We start from the raw sequence: 16,249 nt of genomic DNA on the forward strand, positions 1-16,249 counted from the left end.
TTCACAAAAGAAGAAACGACTAAATCGCACAGGAGAAGAATCCATTGAATCTACACGTCATGTGAATTGGTGAGCAGCAAACGATCAGCAGAAGAAGACTATAAAATGTTTGCATGGAGCAGAGATGTGGAAAAGCAAAATTGATTATCGATTACATAGTTTATGATAGGTACCATTAGTTGTTGCATGAACCTTTTTCAAATCAATACCCACATGTTTCTTAGAAGTCAGAGTGATGGGAGATTGCGAAGAAGATTACAATACCTGAGGACAAACTTTGGCAAGTCTTGCATACGAAACGATTTACGAAGGAAAGTAAGTGCATGACGAATAAAGAGGACAAAATCGTGTAAGAGGAAGGCAAAGCGGAAGAAGAACCCTTCACAAATGCGCCACTGTCCGCCTCCATGAAGTCGCCAGAGCCTTCAGCTACTACCATATTGCAAAACTAAAGCAAGGAAATGAAGTAAGAAGATGTGTGATACCAAAGCCTCACAAATCGTGGTTTTATAGAGCACGAGAATCCAACAGCTGGCAAAAATGATGGAGTACAAGCACAACAAATCTAAGCAAATATTCGCCGCTGCACAGTTCTTCCTTCATTTTACGAATTCACTCGAAGATGACGCTACTGAAGACCTTGCATATGATTTCGTTAGGCACCGCCTCCTTCTTCCTTAATTGACCTGGCAAAACACACGCTGGCATCGGCACCTTCAAAAATCAATGGCAGCGTCGAACGGATCGAGAAAACATGCTAATCCTTACATTATGAGAAACATGCAAGGTCATTTTCACTAATCCAACGCGAAACAGGGCGTTTTTCATGAAGCTACGTAGACATGCAGCCAGAAAACAGTAAGGTTATTGCCAACACAACATATCGTCTCATTCATATCTGCCATCTCATGCAGCTCATACTTTCAATAGAAATTAAGTGGCACACACCCTGCACCAATCACAAAATAAATTACAATTTCTAGGCTAGCGAGAGGGGAGGAAAAATTAAAGGTTGGATTAAAAGTGAGAAGTAAATAATAGCTGGATTGTGCAGTATGGCTACAGCTGCAGTCTCCCTGTCGTGGGCCTTGCTAAAGCGCCGAGCTGCCTGTGCCTCTGTTTCTCGCAGAAGCGCAAGCTCCATCGATATGGCTATGGCGTCTGTTGCCCCCCGTATCAAGGTCGCTGCCGCTCAAATGACCTCCTCCAACGATCTCCAGTCGAACTTTCTCACGTGCTCTCGCCTCGTCCAGGTCCCCTCTTCTCTCTGTCTACCGTTCTTTTCAAATCAAAGTCACCTCTAGCATCGCAGAGACCCGTCGCCACCCTGCTCGCATGACAGCGCTCTTAGTCGCTGATGAAAAAAACTTTCTATTACTGCTTGAAAAACAGTCGCGGAGGCGTTGATCGTAGGAAACAAAGAAAATTGGCTGAAAAGGAACCGGCCTGTTTCCATATAACCCACCTCTATCTCTCGAACAGGGGCTAACAACCAAGGAGAAGGACTACAACTAGCGAATCCCTCGTGGCATTCAAATATAAGATATGCTTGTAGGCCAAGCCTTGCACATACGCTCCATCTTTCGACGGTCTCTTTAGATCCCGACCTCATGTCCTCCCATGTGGTGTGCAGGGTGTAGATATCCTACCAATTGGTGATTGGAGTGGTCGTGGTGGAACAAGTGCTTGTCCATCGCTGGCTGCATCGCACAACCCAGATATTCTACGCCATAATGCTAGCCACTGTCTCCCATACACTCTCCTCTGGAGAGGGGGATGATGCTGAGTTGGTGGCGTGGCTTCATGTAGCTCAATCCTGAGGATGCTTTGTCCATGTATCCTGTAAGTTGGGGAGAACTCGTCGATTGGGGAGGGATTAATCTCAAGTTACCATGTCCTAAGTGAAATCCCTTGGAATCCTTAGTACTCGAGCCATGATCCAAAGAGATCCCAACTAGATGCTCTGTTCTCTAGGACAACTCTGTCACTGCACCTAGGATATTGTCCATCCGCATGTAATTACTCTAGCCTTGGGCCAATGGGTAGATTTTCGTGGTCAACCATCTAGAAGAAATAAGAGATCTTCTGTGGTTGTTGGCAGGACCATAACCACACCGAGAATCTAGATATACCTCCTTTGGCACGCATTGCTTAGCCCAATGTCTCTCTCTAAGGAGTCCATGCAGTTTCCTCCAACTGAAGACGCAGTCTTATACATTTCATGTAAGAGGAAAAGACCTCCTCCTCCATGTGCTCTCTATGGCCTACTTTGAACCACTCACTTGGGTCCCACTTGACCTGACGAAGGGAATAACCCTTCCAAAGCCTCCAAGTGCATCCTATTCCAAAATGAATGATGGATCGATGGACCACTACTTGTCCAACCGGCCTACAACTCTGAGTCATTGTAGCTAATCTAGGGTCCCATCCATCTCGTGGTCTCCCTCATACACTAGCCGAAGGAGCCCTTTCGGCCCCACTATCAAGAAATTGGCTTTCTTGTGGTGCCTAAACAGAATCCTCCCTGTCTTGGAGAACCGACCCGCCCATCGACTGGTTGCCCGTATATGAAGTCTTGCCCGTCACGACTTAGGAATGGATGTGTCAATTCATCCACGGACCTGTCCCTTGGAGATGAGAGAGCACACCGAGCGCGTCTCTGTCTTCGTGGGGAGTTCCCTCCAAATTTCGAAAGAGCTGGTTGGGCCACATTGTGCCCATCCTATGTGAGTCCGCTTTCCGACATGAGACCATCCTGGTCCCGAACCTTTGAATGCCAAATAAGAGGCTGATGCTTCGAATGAGACCTCCTACTAATCTGCTGCTGCGAGACCCTATGAAGACTCTTCATCAATGGGGAGCCCCTCCCATTAAGGGGGGTCTCGGAGAAAATCCACTGATGAGACTGCTGCCGCTGGCCACCGATGCGTGGGGTGTTCTTGAGAAGCCCTTACTGAAGGAGGAGCTTTTAGGGCTCTGCTCTCACAACTTTGATCACTATTGCCATGCCACTTTGGCTCTCATGTTCCTTGTGCCATCCGATCCTGTTCATAAGAACTTGCACATCAAGGACTTGAGTTGCCCCATGCATCCCTTGTGGAAACAACAGCAAGATGCTATGTACCGGGCCGTGGTGAGGAGGACCTGGTTGGCCACCAAGGCCCTGGTAGCTAGGGGGAGTTTTGGTCAAGCTCCAATAGAGAAGCTTGTGCCGCACACTCTCTAGCATTAGGGTGATCTGTTGCTCTGGTGATATGTCCATGCCCACCTGGAAACCAAGGTTTCTCACTATCTATGCACATGGAATCAACCAACAACCAAGGGCATCCCAAGCCCTGGATCCCCTGGACCTTCTTTGTCATTGTAAGGAAGTTGACTGATTTGATCTAGTTAATTATAGCCCTGGAGGCCTTGCAGTAGATATCTAGGCCCCCCCTGACCGCCTCAAGGCTCTCCGGTGAACTCTCCACATATAGGGCTGTGTCATCTGCGAATTCTGAATCCAACAGCTTCTCCTGTCGGATCAGAAGCCTCATCCTGGTGAGGCGTGCCATCTATAAAAGCCATCGACATGGGTGGCAACTAAGCAAGATCACTATTGAGCTCGATACTTATTTGCATATTTTCAGATGGAAGTCGATGTCTTGCAGTTTCGTCCTTTGGGCGGGTGCCAAAGAGTTTCCATTTGATCTTTGCTTGCTGATTTTCCAGCTATGCTAGCAACGTTTAGGCAGCTGTTCAAAATTGAATTGCAATACAAAGGGGGAATTCAAACACACCCTCAATATTTAAGCTTGAAAGTTTGAACTTGATTTTTAAGTAATGATTGTATGTCGTACCGAAAGAAAGAAAGAAAGATTATTAAAGTCTTCGAAAGACCGAAGGGTGTATAAGACTGAAAGTCTTCGAAAGACAAAGAGTCAATGAGACTGAAAGAACCTGATACAATGAGCTGAAAGGGTGGAGCCTCTGAGCGGGCATCAACACCCATGATGAATACTAAAGAGCCATAATCATGATGATACCAATACATAAAGAGAAATCTCTAAGCTCATGGAGAAGATGGTGGCTGGCCACACGACGATGATCATTGGCTAAAGCATCAAGCCTAAGAAGTACGAGGCTATGGTGGGAAAAAGAGAGCCCTGATGGCCATCGGTATGCATGGTCCATTGTGGTCTTCTAGCTATGGCCCTACGACGGACAAGTGCCAAAATCATACCCATCAGCCGTGCGTCTGATCTAGTGAGCATGGAGGGAAGGTCTCCTTAGTCTAATCTGTGCCTCAACCCATGGGCGAGTCTACTGTGTGTTTGGCTCTGGTTCTCGAATCTGTTGCCTCCCCGAGCTCTGTTGGTTAGTGCCATCTAGCTGGAAAAATGTAGTGATCACGCTCTAAGTGGAGTCTGGTTGTGCTCCCTGATCTCACCCATGTGTCCTGCCTTGTGCCAGACGGCCTCATGGATGAAAGTCACGAGGCATCTCTGATGTGGTTAGGACAAGAAACTAGATAGCTTTCTGAAAGCGTCTTTGAAGAGACAATGATAGCACACTCAGATCTCATAGTATACAAGGCATCCGAAAGCGAAATGCTCCTCTGACTCGATCTCTTCTCGATCACATAAGGTGAGATGCGACCATCTCTTGGTATGCCCTTAGCCCGTCCACTCTCAATGTGGAGTCAATATGATGAAAAGCGGAACTGCCCGAACGATATCCTCAAGGAGTGATGCATGATAGTGGCGGCTGCTCAAACTCCAAACTTGAACTGCATAGGTGTGTATGTCATGTATACAGCTTGCTATATCACTTTACTCAGTTCAAACTCCAAGTTGCGGCCTGCTGGTATTGTGATAATTCTTTCTATCTTAAATGGTGCGTTGCCCTATGAGCTAGATTTAGATTTAGATGCTCGTTGGGGAGAGACTCAAATGAAAATGTTTAGACTTCACAAGCAGTTGTAGCTTGAATGAAGAGATTTTGGACTATCTTTTGATTAGCCTTCTCCTTTAGTGCTAGCCTTCATCATGGCTGAGTCTGCCCTTCACCTCCGGAGTGCCGACAGAAACTCAGTACGAAGACTTTGTATAAATGGATGCTCAAGTATGTGTGGGTGTGTGGATTGTATGTGTGAGAGCATATTTTTATACTATGGTCTACACCCACTGTTGGGCGCTGATGACGTCAGTGGGGATGTCATAGTAGCTAGTCTTTGCTATGCGTGATGGAGTTTATGGTTTTCAACCTTGTGAGTGACTATCATGAGATTGAAACTGCACTATGTTGTGTTTTTAGAGGATGAGTTTGGGAATGTTCCTGGATTCATCTAGGTATTTGTATTTTGGGAAAGTTCTTTCTATGTTTCTATATTGTTTTCCAAATGCACATCCTTCACATAAGTCGTAGTGTTGAATAGGGGGAGCTACTTGGACCATGTTCTATTTCTGTAGCATTTGCATAAACGAAAGTGAAGATCTTTGAATCACTGATGCAACAAATTTGGGAAATTGTTTCTTATGTTGTTTCTTATATGCACATCCTTCCTAGTGTTGAATAGGTGGGACTACTTGGACCATGTTCTACTTCTGTAAGATATGCATAACCCAAAGTGAAGATCTTTGAATTGCTGATGCGACAAATTTGGACCACACTGTGCCAAAATGTCATTTTTTAATTGCCAAGATATATTTTGTGAATCAAATTGGAATTATCATAGTTTCTATGCCTGCCCTAACTTGTTATTTAATAAGCTACGATTACTTAATAAAAATTTAAAATCCTAGATTTTAGCATAACACTCTTGTTCTTTCTAATGTTACTCCTATGCTTTGGTCATTTTGGGCGTATGTTCCTTTGTGAGCATCAATATGGGACCTGGGCATCAAGGTTGTGCAACTGCCAGTGGGGAGCACTGCTGAATCTTGCAGCTCACTGCCTTGTGTTTCCAGTTCACCCTTCAGCCCTCTTTGCAATTTATGCATGCAAGCGGCCCTTACCTCTGGCTCACTGCTCAATGCCTTCCAATTGTGGACAGAGTAAGTAATTTGTTACCTTTATCGATTTTGCACGCAATGCGTTTGTTTTTTTAAATAAGAGGTATCGTGCAGTAAACATATTTGAAAATCGAGGGGCAGGAATTAATTGTTTGGAATTTATAAGCTATTCGAAGTGTAGTGTGGGGCAAGAGGACCCTAATAGTAGTCGAGCTGCAGGCTGAGGCAGTAGTGCAATCTTGTAAGAGGGACCTAATAGCGGGTCTCCTTGATATAGGGGTTGCCACTCCATACTTCTCCCACCAAGACATAGGATGGTTATGCTTATGGCAATGGCCCTTCCAAACGTCAAGCTAGAGTTTCTGAAACTAGCAGCTCATTCTCTAGTTGTCCCCAATTACGTGTTGTCATTAATTGAAACTACTGGGAAGCCTGTGGCAAACGACGGAGGAAATGCTGGTTGAGTGTATGTGCCAATAAATATGGATTAAAGAGCTTAATCACAAACAATCCTGATGGCCTGCAAGATTCAATAGAGCAGAAGATTTCTTGGGTGAATGCTAGAAATTAAAGGAATCAGAACGTTTGACAAAATTGGGTGGTAGGCATGCAAGAGTCAATCGAAATGGCGAGGTAGACTAATTCTCTATATGGTAGGTTTAAAGGAAGAAATTCTAAAAACAAAAGTGACTCCTTAAGAAAATGTAGGCTCTTATCTGATCAAAGGAGAGTAGATTTGCACTCCGTATACAACATACTCTCTTATGAATTCCGCTTCGGAGGAAGCCCCAATTTTGCATATCTTGAGCACGTAGTCATTGCAATTCACAAGGATATGGTTGGGCTTCAAATCTCTATGCAAGATATTTCCAGAATGCAGGTATATCAAGCCTCGCATAAGCTGATAGATGGAGAATTGATAGTAGTTTTTAATGGTATTGATGCGTGGTGTGTGAAGGTTGTTGAAGGTGCTAGGATAGCCGGTCCTTCATGTATCCCATCTCAAAGTTTGACAAAGCAGACGGGAGAAGGCTTCCACAAGTGTTGTGCATTGCCGATTCAACGAGAAAACCTTCAGGGGCCAAAGCCAAAACCACTTTGCCATAGTTTGTGCTTCCGTTTCCATTTTCAGCAAAAATTGCAAACCATCGGGATTGCCTTGGAGGTCAAATTCGCCAATGTTGAATGTATGGATTCCTCCTCATAGTGAGACAACTGCTGCGAAATTTGATTGCCCTTGTTCTTCAGCTCATGCGGAGGTTGGAATGCTTGGAGGGGCTGATGGCACTGCTCCGAAGGATACTCTCGATGAGACTGCTGTGGCCTATGCGGAATCCGTTGAGAAACCCCGAAAGGATGAAGATTGGCAAAGCAGGAATCGAAGAGATTAGAGGGAAGATTGGGCTGAAGTTTGGAGAGGCGAGAGAATTGGCATGCGAGACAGAAAGCAACGATTTGGAGAAAGGCAGGGGTGATCCTTGGCAGCCATCGAAGCGAAGAGGAGCAGCATGGATCTAGTTTCTCTTCTGACTTCTACACACTTTCCTCTCATCCTCTGTCCCTAGCTCTCTCCCTGTCTCTCCGTGATCAGCCCTGCCTCTCTCTTTCCCATCTCTCTCAGCCCTGCCTCGTTCTTTTGCATCTCTTTCGGTTGAGGATCACAGACCAAAAAATCAACCCAACTTTCTTTGTTTCTCTGTTTGTAGAAACCCAAGCAAATTTTCTATTTGTAGAAACCCAATCAGTGCCGCTTGTGAGAAGAGATGGACGAGAAACCCAATTTGTGCGCTTGTGAGAAGAGACGATTGACAATGTGTCACTAACTGATTTGCATCCGACCCACATTCATCCATTCAAATCTAAGGGTGGATATTAATTCCATGGTCCTAACTGAATAGCGTCCTTAATATATTATAGAGATATCTACATATGTGTTCCACGTGACAAAGGGTGCAATACATTTGTTGCAGCATGCATTGGCTTGTGAAACCAATTTCACCGTCCCTCCCATATGTCTTTTATCTCATCTAGCCTAGGAAAAACTAAAAAAGCATATAGGTTTCCTTCAACTCCCCAATTTCTAACATAATTGGCAAATGGCACCATCTGTCACATATTCCTTTCCTAAAACGTTATATAGATGAATGGACACTCGTCGAAGGGTATGTCCTTTTGAGAAATCTGAAAGGGACCATAGTAACGCAAGGCAAGCTTTACATAGACAACTCGATTCCCGACCTTGGATTTCAGCCTTGCTTTGTTAAAGCCTAAAAGTACCCAATCACCTTTCTTAAATTCGGTGGCCCTCTGTCGCTTATTTTGCGAAGTTCCTTTGGCGTTCTTGGGCTTGAAGAATGTGTTTGTGCACATAATCATAGCTGATTTTTGGTCTTCAATATACTGATCTGCAGCACAATATACGCAAAGGTAAAGGCCTTCTATAGACTACCTCGTCAAGAGCTTTGCTTGTCAAAGAGTGAATGGTATTGTTGTAGGCAATTTCTACCATCGGGAGATAGTGTTCCCACAACTACAACATCGCAGCAATTCCAACAAGACCTTATTTGCAGCTTCACTTTGCCCATCAGTTTCTGGATGAAAGGAAGATGAAAGTTTCAGTTTAATACCTAAATTATCAAACAATCCTTGCTAAATGTTGCTGATGAACTTGCTATCACGGTCTGAAACAATTGACAGACGTATACCATGATGTACAGAGATTTGCCTAATAAAAAGTGTTGCTATCTCAGTTGCTTTTCAATGTCTTCTTACAAGGAAGGAAGTGGGCTTGTTTATTGAAACTTATCAATTATTGTCTAGATCATATCATGACCTTGCCGGTGACTTAGGGAAACTTGTAATAAATGCATGTTGCTTTTGCTGCCCTTTCCCTTTGGGCCTGAATTTTGAAAGCATGGCATGCTCGCCAGCGCGTGTGGCCATGTGTAGGCAGCCGTCGCATGGTTGCTGCGTGTCCATGTAAGTGCCGAGTACGAGGGGTCCTACACCCTCGCCTCCTAGCCACGCTATGCCTCCTCACTTCCCAAAAAGAGCCGGTTGGGATTCGAGGAGGGTACCCATTCATCATCCTATTATATTCCAGGATCTCCAATTTACCACAGTGCTTATAGGATTCACCCACTCAATGCCACGTGTCTTATGCGTGTATCAAGGGCCACTAGCCCCTCATTAATCCATTAGTCCAAGGTACCATGAGGGGGTTAGGACCACACCAAGGACCCTATAGGCCCATATTGCCAACACCCCCCATGGGCCTAACTCACGAATAGAGCTTGACTAGTCAACAAGTTCTGCATACCCACTTAGGGCCCGAACAGCCTAATAATGGCAATCACCCACACGAAGGGCCGGATTAACCAAACCACACACTAGCCAGCACACAAATCACTGACGTAGGCCATCAATTCCCTACGCCAGCCGTCGCCTGCACACCTTTCAAGCTACGTGTCACAATTTTTGCACGCGTGGGCCGTCACATCCCACGAGTGCCACAAGTTGGAGCCGTTGCCGCCGCAATACAATCAGTGTTAGCCGCTGCCATCCAGAACTTTTTTTTTGCTGCACAGATGCCACGTATCGATTCGCACAGTCCCATAGGGCCGTCCTTGCTCTAATACCACTGTAGGCAGCCATCGCATGGCTGCCACGTGTCCATGTAAGCGCCAAATACGAGGGGTCCCACACCCTCGCCTCCTAGCCATGCTATGCCTCCTCACTTCCCAAAAAGAGCCGGCTGGGATTAGAGGAGGGTCTTCATTATCCTTTTATATTCCAAGATCTCCAATTTACCACAATGCTTATGGGATTCGCCCACTCAATGTCATGTGTCTTATGCGTGTATCCAGGGCCATTAGCCCCTCATTAATCCATTAGTCCAAGGTACCATGAGGGGGTTAGGACCACACCAAGGACCCTATAGGCCCATATTGCCAACACCATGTTCTTCCTGGTTTGCTCTTCTTGCAACAAGAGTCCTACCAACTCGTGAAAAGAGAGAGGATTGGCACCCCCCGTCAATGACAAATTCAGCGAGGTATGGAAACCGAGATACAACTCAGGAAGAGAATTCAGAGTGGTTGTAATCATCTCTGAATCAAGAATGATCTTATCTATATTCAGCCTTCAGGAAAGAGACTTGGGCGTCATTTCTGGCTGCAAAAATGCTTTTTAAAACATCCCAAGCTGCCTTCGAGGTCTTGCATGACCTAATGTGAGGAATGATAAACCTTTTGACAAAAAGGGAAATGACTGAAAGAGCTTGTGCATCACGTGAATCCCACCTTTTTTGTTCCTGTGTGGGAGTCACCAAGGCAGCAAGTGTTGCTCCTATTAGTTGCCTTGCACCTTGACCTCTACCCCTTCCTCCACCTTGTTGAGGAGGAGTGACAGGTGCAACCACAATTTCTGGCCTTGTCTTATCTCCGTTGACATAATCCCATAGATGTTTGCCAACTAAGATGTTGCGAACCATAAAAGTCCATAAGGAGTAGTTGGTGCCATCCAACTTATCCTCCTGTGTGAGGACACCAAAAACCTCCTTGGGATTGTTGTGAGCCATATGTGCCAAACAAAACAAAAATTGTAGCAAACCTGACAAGTGAATGTTGGAAAACTGAAAGGAAAGCATGGAGTGAACACAAACTGAGAATTCTTGCTTATGGAATGAAGAAAGGTGAGGTCCTTAAGTAGGCACCTCTTACATGATCACTGACATCATTGATGACCTCTGAGCTCCACAATCATCTCCTCAATCTGCTCCTAGATTCTCTCAATCATCCTATGTGGCTTCTACCACCACCTAACAGTGCTTATGGGCACCTAATTGTGCCTCTAGCACACACACATAGAAACCAAGGTGTGCCTGAGGCATACACCTTGAGATATCCCATCATACCCCCCCTCAAGGGAATGCCTCAGGCTATGTCAAGGATACATCTAGTCTCATAGTTTCTCATGCCATCTCATGGTGGTCAAGGATAAATCTATGGCTAGGTTCTCATGCTAGCAAGGGGTTTCCAAGGGTGTGAAGTAAACAAAAGGGATACAAAAGACCTTCCAATGGTTATCTCCCCTACATGTACATGCACACAATGTCTGGAGGAGGTACCATGGAGCAAAACACATACACATCGCCTACATCATATGGTGACCAGAGGTGTTTACAAAGCACACTATAGTTTATTTCATTTATTTTGGAGGACTATTCAGGCTGAGTACCTTGACTCAACAAAAAGAGAGATTTGGAGCATACATGGAGATGATTTAAAAAGCATAATCTTCATAGGATGCCTCATCTTGTGGAGGCACATCAACTGAAAGTAGATTGGCAGTTTCTGACTTTGAAGTTGCTTCCTTTTTGGCTCTGATCAACCAATTAGCTTTTTCTTTTGTAGACTTATTTCCATTCCATATCTTCTTTTTCAAAAGCATAAACTTGGCTTTTGTTTGCTAAGTATGGAAATTAGTTCCATCCAACTTCTCAAAAAAGGTCTTAGCTTTCATGGCAAGGTCTTACCCGAGGGCAGTGTCTAGTGCTTTACAAGTGAAATATGAGCAATAAAAAATAATCTTTCAAAGAGTAACTACTTGAATACTTTGACTTGGATTTCTCTGTAGAGCTTCACCCTCAAAAAGGAATCGCGCAGAAGATAAACACGACGCCTAGCATTGTAGAAGAACCGTGGACTGCTTTTTTGACGAAATCTACCCGAATGTTGCTCCGAATGAGCTCAGACTTGATGAGCAGCAAGGTCGTGATGTCGCCCAGCTCCCTCTGGAAGGAATTAGACAATGTTGCTCTCCACAGTGAGAACCAGGAAGAAGGTCGACGCAGCTTCCTGAGACAATGCCGCCCCGAAAATGGCGAGATAGCTTGTATAGCTCGTTCTGCAGATTCGCCCTGACCTTGGGAAGACTCTCCTGAAAGATGAGATGCTGAGAATGCAAGTTTGAAGAGAACTCTCACTTCCAAAATCGACTTTGGAAGGGAAGGTGGAAGATGGAGGTGAGGAAGAAGATGATGATGTGGCACAAAGGGCTCAAGGAGGATCAAAGGGCTCTGATACCATGTTGGAAAACTGAAAGGAAAGCATGGAGTGAACACGAACTGAGAATTCTTGCTTATGGAATGAAGAAAGGTGAGGTCCTTAAGTAGGCACCTCTTACATGATCACTGACATCACTGATGACTTCTGAGCTCCACAATCATCTCCTCAATCTGCTCCTAGATTCTCTCAATCATCCTATGTGGCTTCTACCACCACCTAACAGTGCTTATGGGCACCTAACTGTGCCTCTAGCGCACACACATAGAAACCAAGGTGTGCCTGAGGCATACACCTGGAGATATCCCATCAGTGAAATCCCTTCCTGGGATCAAAGATGCATAACCAAAGTTTGGAAAAATCTGCCCAAAATGACAGCTTGCTGTCACAGCCTATCAAAGGCGTAAAATGCACTAGAATGCTTTGCAAATGCCCAAAATCTGCAAAATCTGTCTGTGTCTGCAAAAATTGGCAAATGTTTGCAATGTGATTCAAAATTAGTCCAAAATTGCCTACAAAACTCCCAAATTATCTGTCCACTGCCAAATTGCATCCAAAATGCAAAAGCCCCAAAATAATGCATCCAAATAAGGGCAAGTTATCTAAAAGCCCCAATTATGCAATAATTTGCAGTGCAAAACCAAAGCCCTAAATTTTTGAGGTGAAATGGAACTGAAATTGGGACAAATCCACAAAAAGCCACAAATGCCCAATTCACGTTGAAGATGGAGCAAGAAGAATGCAAGCGAGCAGAAAGCAAAACGTAGGGCAATAGATAAGATAACAAAACTACTAGTGTAGAGGTGGTTTTGTCTAAGTCACAAAACCACACTAACCCACTAACTGTGGTTCGGAGAAAAAACCTAAGTTTGTCATCGTCTACTACTTGGATGGCATTCTAGTTTTCAACAAATCCTTGGTTGAACAGAAGCATTATCTTCGACAAGTTTTCGAAGTTCCCCACAAGAATTCTCTACATCCAATGACGAGAAAATGGACCAAGCCCGAATATTTGGAACATGCCATTTCATGAGTTCCATGATTTCATGATCACAAAAAAGTTGAGGTAAGCTGTAATTGGCATAATCCAAAAATGTTCATGTACTTTTTTTTTCACGGCTTGGCATATTTCTCTCACACCAAGGTCTATCAGCTCTCTGAGATTGCAGCACCTATGTCTGAACTTTATGGCTATTGCTGACCTAAATTTCCTATTTAGGTCATGATTGATAGTTCCCACATAGTACTGGACTTATTACTTTTTTTAATAGCCATAAATATTTTGATATCTAGACCAGATATCAGGTTTATCACAAAGACTCCCTTGCTATTGTTCATGCTTACCACATGTAGAAGCATTACCTTATAGGAGCCGACTCCATGCTGAAAACAGATCATCACTCATTGAAGTATAGTTTTAGTCAGCTAATTATGAATGCTTGACAAGCATGCCAGGGAGAATCAGTGGCCAACTTCCCTATGACCATTGAGGACATTCTAGGATTTCGCAATGTGGTTGCTGATGCTCTTAGCAGCTTGCTTACCTTTAGCCTCTGCTTTGGTACTTACTACTCTTTTTGTTGATATCCCGGAATTCTTAGGACTATTGGCATATTCTAGGCAGTGACCAATGTAATCCATAAGTGAGTTAGGGGCACTTTTCCCTCACTAGAGGTTTCCCCCCCTAACCACAGTTACTGGGTTAGTGTGGTTTTGTCACTTAGACAAAACCACCTATACACTTGTAGTTCCTTAATCTTATCTATTCTAGCACTTGTAGTTCCTTAATCTTATCTATTCCAGCTTGCTCTCTTGCTTTCTTCTTGCTCCCATTTCAACATTTGGTATCAGAGCCTGTTAAGCTCTTGCCTCCAGCTCAAGCTCCTGTCGTTTGTGCCTGCTGCTCGTGCTCGTGCTGCTGCTGTTCGTCTGTACAATAGATCTGTACTATTGCGCTAAGTGTCCGTACAACATACGGATTTTTTGTACCAGTGCTGGCAGTCCGTACGGTTCCTGCACCTGCTCTCTCTTCTCCACGTCTACATCTTGGAGCTTCAACCTGTACCTGCTTGTCCGTATAGTCCGTACAACTGTACGGAAATGGGTTGCCATTTCAGCTGTGTAGTTTAATGCCATCCGTACTGTACGACTTGTGCAGCTCTCGTTAGCTGCATCCCGTCCATACGCCGTACACGTTGCAAGCTGCAAGACGCCGTACACGTTGCCGCACACGTCGTACATCCATACAATTGCCGTATACCTGTACTATTCGTCCCGTACAGTGACTGTGTAGTAGTCTGTACGCAGTAGAGATTTTCGTACATTTTGTAGGTGTCCATACCTTTCTTTGGCGTTCGTACATTTTGCAGGTTTTCCTTGTAGGATCATTTTGCAGGCGCCTTCCTTTGCAGGTGTTTCTATTTGCAGAGAAATTGGGGCTTTTGAGTCTTTTGCAGGCACATTGCATTTTTTGGAGTGCCTTTGTGCATTTTTTGGTCAGACATTGCAAGCAGAATGCAGATATGTCCAAAAATTTGGGGCTTTTGCAAGCAAAGTGCAATTTTGGCAACATTTGGGGCTTTTGGTCAATTTGTCCTCTTTCAGTTGCAATTTCTTGCAGGAATTTGGGGCTTTTGCATTTTGGATGCGTTTGGCAGTGGACAGATATTTGGGAGTTTTGCAAGCAGTTTTGGACTCAGTTTGAGTCACATTGTAGACAGATTTTGCAGATTTTTTGCATTTACAGTGCATTTTAAGCCTTTGATAGGCTGTGACAGCAAATTGTCATTTTGGGCAGATTTCTTGCAGCCTTTGGTTGTGAATCTTACATCCCAGGAAGGGATTTCACATGCCAGGTTTGCTGCATTTTTTGAGTTGTCTGGCAGATATGGCTCAGAACAATCCCAATGAGGTCCTGACACGGGAGGATAAGTTGGATGGCACTAATTACTTCTTGTGGAGCTTTATGGTGCGCAACATCCTAGTTGGCAGACATCTATGGGATTATGTCAACGGAGATGAGACAAGGCCAGAAACTGTGGTTACACCTGTCACTCCTACTCAAGGTGAAGGCAGGGGTAGAGGTCAAGGTGCAGGACAAGTGATAGAGGCAGCAGCCGCTGCTTTGGTGGCTCCCACACCGGAACAGAAAAGGTGGGATTCACGTGATGCACAAGCTCTTTCAGTCATTTCCCTTTGTGTCAAAAGTTATATCATTTCTCACATTTGGTCATGCAAGACCTCGAAGGTAGCTTGGGATATTTTAGAGAGCATGTTTGCAGCCAAAAATGATGCCCGAGTCTCATTCTCGAAGAGAGCTATCTCACACACATATGGATGAGGGTGATTCCATGAATGCTCACCTCACCAAGCTTCAGGATCTGAGGGAACAATTGCTGAATATAGATGAGATCATTCCTGATTCAGAGATGATTACCACCATTGTGAATTCTCTTCCTGAGTCGTATCTCGGTTTTCATACCTCGCTGAATTTGTCATTGAGGGGGTAGTAATCCTCTTTCTTTTCACGAGTTGGTAGGACTTTTGTTGCAAGAAGAGCAAACAAGGAAGAACATGGCCACACGGGATTGGCAAGCATGCCATGCTTTCAAAATTCACGCCCAAAGGGAAAGGGCAACAAAAGCAACATGGAAATCAGCCCACACATCAGCATAAAGCTGATTCCGGACAGCCCTCTCATAAGGCTAAAGGTGATGCAGAGAAGCCAAAAAGGAAGGGTATTTGTCACTACTGCAAGAAGCTGGGTCACTACATTGGTGAATGCAAGAAAAGACTAGCAAAAGAGAAGAAAAAGGATTTGGGTATGGCTGTCTCAGATGCATCAGCTCCTAACGCATATGAAGGAGGGGATATTAAAGCCAACTTGTGGAAGAGGATTATGCCTTTTTGTCTTGCATTTCAGATTTTCCAGTGGCTGGTCCAGATACTACATCCACTCTTGAGAATGACTCATGCTTTCCTGACTTGTAGCTATGACCCTTCGAAGGATGCATGCACTATTAGTGTCAATGAGACACTGAATACATGGTATTTTGATAGTGGTGCATCCAAGCATATCACTTCAAGGAAGAGTCTTTTTGCATCTCTGCATGCACCACCTGCTAAAAAGAAGGTGACATGTGCAAACAATTCTTCTTATTCAGTGTGTGGAGTGGCTGATATTATACTTAC

The 16,249-nt window shown here is 44.5% G+C and overlaps 1 protein-coding gene across 1 annotated transcript in view; it reads left to right on the forward strand.

Moving 5' to 3' along the window:
* The first annotated feature begins 1,037 nt into the window (after window positions 1-1,037).
* LOC147885179 (Nitrilase/cyanide hydratase and apolipoprotein N-acyltransferase family protein) overlaps window positions 1,038-16,249 on the forward strand; it is a 93,003-nt gene continuing 77,791 nt past the window's right edge. Inside the window, exon 1 of the mRNA XM_087397653.1 lies at window positions 1,038-1,253. Coding sequence (XP_087253779.1) covers window positions 1,056-1,253 — 198 coding nt within the window. The 5' untranslated portion in view covers window positions 1,038-1,055. The remainder of the gene's footprint in view (window positions 1,254-16,249) is intronic.

Source organism: Dipteris shenzhenensis, chromosome 26, assembly GCF_047967505.1.
Source record: "Dipteris shenzhenensis isolate YYH24624 ecotype China chromosome 26, Dip_SZ_1.0, whole genome shotgun sequence".
NCBI classification, from domain to species: Eukaryota; Viridiplantae; Streptophyta; class Polypodiopsida; order Gleicheniales; family Dipteridaceae; genus Dipteris; species Dipteris shenzhenensis.